Source organism: Neoarius graeffei, chromosome 2, assembly GCF_027579695.1.
Source record: "Neoarius graeffei isolate fNeoGra1 chromosome 2, fNeoGra1.pri, whole genome shotgun sequence".
Lineage (NCBI taxonomy): Eukaryota > Metazoa > Chordata > Actinopteri > Siluriformes > Ariidae > Neoarius > Neoarius graeffei.
This window is the reverse complement of record NC_083570.1, coordinates 1,173,172-1,180,066: the sequence shown is the minus strand read 5'-3', so window position 1 is coordinate 1,180,066 and position 6,895 is coordinate 1,173,172. Positions and strand designations below refer to the sequence as shown.

The 6,895-nt window shown below is 44.8% G+C and overlaps 1 protein-coding gene across 1 annotated transcript; it reads right to left on the bottom strand.

Moving 5' to 3' along the window:
• Positions 1-4,885: 4,885 nt before the first annotated feature.
• fosab (v-fos FBJ murine osteosarcoma viral oncogene homolog Ab) lies at positions 4,886-6,895 on the bottom strand. The gene is made up of 4 exons (XM_060905057.1): positions 6,697-6,895; positions 6,215-6,454; positions 6,015-6,122; positions 4,886-5,913 (listed from the first exon to the last, which is right to left on the bottom strand). The coding sequence occupies exons 1-4, from the start codon at positions 6,760-6,762 to the stop codon at positions 5,332-5,334; spliced, it is 996 nt and encodes a 331-aa protein (XP_060761040.1). The 5' UTR covers positions 6,763-6,895; the 3' UTR covers positions 4,886-5,331.

The window sequence follows — 6,895 nt, the reverse complement described above, 5'->3', positions numbered from 1 at the left end:
CTGTCTCTCTGTCCCGCCAGCTCTCTCTCTCTGTCATGCCATCTCTCTCTCTCTCCCTCCCTCCGTCTCTCTCTCTCTCTCTGTCTGTCTGTCTCTCTTTCTCTGTGTCTCTCTGTTTGTCTGTCTGTCTATCCATCTCTTTGTTTGTCTGTCTCTCTTTCTGTGTCTCTGTGTCTGTCTCTCTCTTTCTCTCTGTCTGTCTGTCTCTCTCTGTCTCTCTCTCTTTCCCTCTGTCTGTCTGTCTGTCTCTCTGTCCCGCCAGCTCTCTCTCTCTGTCATGCCATCTCTCTCTCTCCCTCTGTCTCTCTCTCTCTCTCTGTCTGTCTGTCTCTCTCTCTGTCTCTCTGTTTGTCTGTCTGTTTATCTGTCTCTTTGTTTGTCTGTCTCTCTGTGTCTCTGTGTCTGTCTCTCTCTTTCTCTCTGTCTGTCTGTCTCTCTCTCTTTCCCTCTGTCTGTCTGTCTGTCTGTCTGTCTGTCTGTCTGTCTGTCCCGCCAGCTCTCTCTCTCTGTCATGCGTCTCTCTGTCTCTCTCTCCCTCCGTCTCTCTCTCTCTGTGTGTCTGTGTGTGTCTCTCTCTCTGTGTCTGTCTGTCTATCTGTCTCTTTGTTTGTCTGTCTCTCTGTGTCTCTGTGTCTGTCTCTCTCTTTCTCTCTGTCTGTCTGTCTCTCTCTCTCTCTGTGTCTCTCTCTCTTTCCCTCTGTCTGTCTGTCTGTCTGTCTGTCTCTCTGTCCCTCCAGCTCTCTCTCTCTGTCATGCCGTCTCTCTCTCTCTCTCTCTCTCTCTCCCTTTTTTGGGTGATCTGAGCTGTGCTGTGATTGGTGGACTCAGAGGAAGGAAGTGAGTGCACTATGATGGTGTTCAGCAATTTGTCATCGTGCCGTAAATTGCGCACATGAACACACTTCTCTTTGTGGTGTTCTTGTGTAATCTGCACGAGCAGGAAGTTAGACCCAGACTAAAAACTGATCTCGGCACGCCCGAGTGCTTATCAGTAAAATCCTCTCAATATTCGCTAAAGCACGCCTCTGCTGTGGTAGGACTCACTCTGAAACGTGAGCTGAACCCTGTCCTGCATTTCATTTCCTCCTCAACACCAACCTCCGAGTGAGAACACTGTTTATTCATCTGCCCGGGTTTCAGGGTAACTTCATGATAAAATATTACCCAGTTTACTTTTTCATCAGTTTTTCTCAGATTAAAAAGTCAGAGCCAAACTCCATCCACTCGCCAAGGTTCCTCTGTGGCGTGATGTCCGAGAGTCTGAAGGCAAATGTCCAAATTCTGTTTGCTAATTCGATAGCAATCAGCAGCAACTCTGTAATTAACGTATTTATCGTGTTTATAGAAGACTTCTGTTTAAAAATATACATTCTGTGAAAAGTTTTGTTCTGGGCTGCTGACTCTCACGCAGTGAGCGTGAGACACACACATTTGATTGTTTTCACACGCTCACACGCCATACCTCCGATTTCTCACGCTAGAAAAAAATCTAGTTTATCTATCTGACCTAGGCTACCCATTGCATCATGCCAACCACTTACGATCGATCAATTACGCCTTACGCACGGCTAAACAGGCAGAGAGGCGTTCCCTTCTGTACACACTCCCCTATGGTAGGTGGCGCATCTAATGATGCTGCACTCGCCGGAAGTTGGATAATTGCCTACCGTCAATTTAGAGGAAGAGGAGGGAGAAGAAGGTATCCGAGTTGAAGACGGGTGTCTCAGACAGGTTTGTACATATGCACGCCGATGTGTGGCGTTACTGGCGTAATTATGAACTTATATAAAGTTTCTTAATCGTGTTAGCCTATAAGTGTTGTGAGACTATTTAATACCATATCGAGAGCTGTGTACTAGGCATGCTAAATCATTATAGGCCTCCTGCCGTGCCACAGCCTCTATCTTCCCCAACAAGCAGCACGGGAGAGCACCTCCTTAGCACACGGTTATTAAGGCGCATTTTTAGTTTGTTTACTGTATGTTATCATACTTTATGACTTTATTTGAAGCCATACTGGAAATGTTGTAAAATAAAGCAAGTAAGAGATAATATTACAAATGCAAGAAGAGCCATTAGCCACCATACCTATTGTTTATTTACAGGGTATTTATTTTTAATTATTTATGATGTATGTAATTGCTCAGTTAAAGTAAATAAAGCATGGTCACCTGTAATATCAAAGAACTTGAACTTGTGAATAATTAAAAAAAAGACAGAGAACAATATACTGAGGAGACAGGGTTTCAAAGAGGGCAAGACAGGTAGAGAATATTTGTCAGATAACAGGCCCTGATGAATGCTCTGTTACTAATAAGAAACATAGATAAGAAATAAATTAATAAGAAATATATTAATATAGCTTATTTAATTATGACCAAAATTTTTAAGCCCAACTTTGTGTGCACATTCCCACCTATGGCCAAGGTTCAGCTTTTTGTGTTTCAATACTGTTCAAACTTAATCATTTTAATGTTTCTTGTAGCACATGCACATTTTGCTTACTGTTTAAGCATTTTATTTGCTCTTTTGCTGTTGATATTTTTCCCCATGCCAATCTTCTGCTGAACCCAGTGGTGGGGAAAGCCCTTAAATGCATAATGAATAGTCAGTGAGGGACAATCTTATTTTTTGCAACAGTTATTAAAAACTTAACATTTAGTTTCAATTCAGAAGGTGTTTAGGCTTCGCTGATGAAATATTTTCATACATGAACTTGCCTTTAAATCTGAAACACAGGTCTATAGGGCTACAGGAACATTGGCGGTCATCTGTAGTTTTCTAGTGTGGGGGCTTTTAAGCCAAAACTTGGTGCTTTTGTTGGCCACAAGCTGAAGGCCTGGCAAGTCAGGGTGTGTAAGAATGTAGGTATGGCACAGCAGGCCACTCCAAAAATCCACCAGAATGCAGGAACATCTACTAAATCCAAAATCTCACCCCCCCCCACCCCCCCCCAATTGTCCATCTCCAGCTGGACGACCCACAAACAAAACACCAGAATGCAGGGGGACAAGTGAATATCAAACTGAATACAAAATTCCCACTTACTGCATGGTGTGCGGAAAAATTTTGCCATCGACCCCCCCCCCCCCCAAAAAAAAAATCTCACTCCAAGGAATTTTGAAAAGTTGGCAGCCCTGTTTGTTTTTACTTGTTAATATGCTTACTATGATGCTAGTTCATTCGTACGCCTGTTTACAATCATGCTAGTTCATTCGAATGCTTGTTAGTCGTGCTAGTTCATTCGTACGCCTGTTTACAGTCATGCTAGTTCATTCGTTCACCTGTTTACAGTCATGCTAGTTCATTCGGATGCTTGTTAGTCGTGCTAGTTCATTCGTTCACCTGTTTACAGTCATGCTAGTTCATTCGGATGCTTGTTAGTCGTGCTAGTTCAATCGTACGCCTGTTTACAGTCATGCTAGTTCATTCGAATGCTTGTTAGTCGTGCTAGTTCATTCGTACGCCTGTTTACAGTCATGCTAGTTCATTCGGATGCTTGTTAGTTGTGCTAGTTCATTTGTATGCCTGTTTACAGTCATGCTAGTTCATTCGTTCACCTGTTTACAGTCATGCTAGTTCATTCAGATGCTTGTTAGTCGTGCTAGTTCATTCGTTCACCTGTTTACAGTCATGCTAGTTCATTCAGATGCTTGTTAGTCGTGCTAGTTCATTCGTACGCCTGTTTACAGTCATGCTAGTTCATTCGAATGCTTGTTAGTCGTGCTAGTTCATTCACTGTGGGTGGTAGAAATGGGCAACTGGACTTGCTTGAAGATTCTTGAAAACGTTTCACCTCTCGTCCAAAAGGCTTCCTGAGTTCTGTCTGACTAATAGGGAGTATCAGATATTTATCCTCTCTGACTAATAGGGATTGATACTCCCTATTAGTCAGACAGAACTGAGGAAGCCTTTTGGACGAGAGGTGAAATGTTTTCAAGAATCTTCAAGCAAGTCCAGTTGCCCATTTCTACCACCCACAGTGTACTATGACCTGGATGATTGAGAATCTTCACAGACATGCTAGTTCATTCGTACGCCTGTTTACAGTCATGCTAGGCTAGTTGATGGGGCAGCATGGTGGTTCTCATTGTCGCCTCGGAGGAAGAAGATTCCGGGTTGGAACCTTGTGTCTGACTGGGGTCTTTCTGTGTGGAGTTCTCATGTTCTCCTCATGTCTGTGTGGGCTTCCTCCCACAGTCCACATGGATCAGGACGACTGGCTCCTCTCAGTCCCCTGTAGGTGAGTGTGAGGGTTGTTCATCTCTGTGGAGCCCTGTGATCGACTGTCCAGGGTGAACCCCGCCCCTCACCTCGAGTGAGCTGTGGTTGGCTCCAGCTTCCCCCATGACCCTGATGGATAAGTGCTGTATGGTTTATTTGTTCACCTGTTTATAGTCATGCTAGCTCTGTTATATTTAGCGTCGTGTCACCTTTCATATCTGCTCGTTGCGTTTCTTATCAGAAAGCTGTTAACAGGAAACTGTTTCCAGATGAACTTCTCATAATCAATTCTCAGTCTCACTTTTCGTTCCACTGAAGTTGGAAGTAACGGAGAGAGCGCGAGTGGAAAGGGAAAGAGAAATTCCAGACCGAGCGGGACAAAATCAACAGCATCTCGCACAAATTTCCCAACTTCACTTTGGTCAGGAAAGTTTCAGAAACCTCTGGTTTGATCACGCGTGACGTGTTCATGCTGCGGGAAGGATGTGTTACCTCACCGCCTGACTTCAGCAATAACGCATCAGGAAAGTTTCATTTACTGTTCTTCAGCAAAACCACTGTTTCACTTCAGACTTTGCACAAGTTCATCATTTCAGCTTTGTGATTTAACACTTTGCGCCAACTCACACACACGAGAAAGAATGTCATACAATTAATATATTTTTTTATTTTGCAAACAGGTAATTTGCTTTCACGTCACATTCCAGTACAAAAATAGTTTAGTTTTTTAAAAATCCATAAATTATTGTTAAGACAAATGTTTTCACAGAAAACTTAAAGTAATGTTTGCAGAGTAGCACGACGGCTAGATAAAGAAAACGCACACATTCACACCAGGTGGCTGAATATTGCTGAGACCACGTTACGGTTTATCGAGCACCATAAATGAAGTTATTTATTTATTTTCTACACATTGTCTGCATAACGAAACACAAAAACCATGCTACATGTTTCAGAGGCTCATTCATATGTAATAATAATAATAAACAGTAATAACAACAACAACAAAAATGATTGCTTAGTGGAGTCTGTAGCCCTGCATTGTTTAAGTCTTTAAGGTCAGTGTTGATGTGAGGCGGAGGAGGATGATAATAAGTATTGGCACCCTTATAGAGTGAGCAGGGTGGGCGAGTTGAGCGAATCGTTCGATGACTGCTCATTGCCACTGCTTTCGCGACGGTGCAGCTGGCCGCAGCTGGAGAAGGAGTCGCTCTCCGGGTACGAGAAGACGAAGGAGGATGTGTACGACGTGCAGGTGGGTGTGCAGGTGACTACGGGCGTGCACAGAGGCTCCAGGTCCAGGTTAGCTGGCGTGTAAAGTGGCTCCCAGTCCTGAGCTGCGTACAGAGAGCTGCACAGGTCGACGTCTGGCACTGACCGCGCCGTGTCCATCTCGGATTTGGTAAGAAGGTCGAGTGAAGCCTCTAGAGTGGACTCGATGTCTGAGAGCTTCACAGAGGAGGTGGCGCTCGTATTGGTGGTGGTCTGAGTGGAAGGTCCAGAGGTCACCGCGCTCTCTGACGAAGCTGGAGAGACGCAGGGTTCGGTGAAGGACGAGTCCATCTGGGTCGAGATCTTACAGATGGGCCGGTGTGCAGCCAGAATGAACTCAAGACGCTCTTTCTCCTTCAGGAGATTGGCGATGTCGTTCTGCAGGGATGATTTCTCATCCTCCAGCTTGTCGGTTTCCTTTAGAAGTGAGAAAAAAAAACACTTCATTAGTTTCATCCTTGTGCGTTATAATTGTTCATTGATACGATTCAAAAAAAGAGATAGTTATTAATACTTACAGCTTGCAGGGTGTCTGTGAGCTCGCGTCTCCTGTTGCGGCATTTAGCGGCAGCCATCTTGTTTCGTTCACGACGAAGACGCTTCTTTTCCTCCTCCTCTGGAGCGAGCTGTAAAGGACGGCGGAAAAAGTTAATTTCCGTCCATGCGAGTGTTCCGTGTTGGATATGACAGGACAGTACAGTATTGTCAGGATAGTTACCTGTTCGATTTTGCCCCTGCGGCCGGTGGTGCTTGGAGCCTGGTTTCCGCTCACAGTCTTCACCATTTTGGCTCTGGAGAAGGTGGTGATGTTGGAGGAGTAGGGATGAACCCTGGTCTCAGACGGAGCCACGGACGAGACCACGGACTGGACCATCCACTGCAGGTCCGGGCTCGACGAGATGGCCGTGACGGTGGGCACGAAGGAGGACGAGCCTGAGACTGCGAGGTCCGTAAAATCCTGAAGCACAAATGTGAACAGCTTTTTAAGTCCATGCATATCAGATCAGATTATAACAACAACAACAATTCCAGATGTTCATGCATTTTTTTTTTTTAGACATGCCAGATTTACAAGTTAAATGAAACTGAAAGCTGTGTCCTTCAGAAGGACGAATAAAAGCCAGAGCATTGCTTTGAGCGTGTAGAAGTGAAGCTGTACACTAAAAACATTAGGTGAAGCTGAACAGGAGCAGTCCATACCTGGGCAGGGTTCAGAGGAGAAGCCATGCTGGTGTAAGTCAGGTCGGTTCCGATGGTGGAAAACATCGCGTTCTTCGACCCAAACGGGTTTATTTTAATCCGGAATAAATCCAAAAAACGCGAAATGAGAGCTGTTGTGGTGAAACTGTCGGTTCTGCTGCTCTTCTTCTTCTCCTGCTGCTGCTGCTGGGTTCCTGTG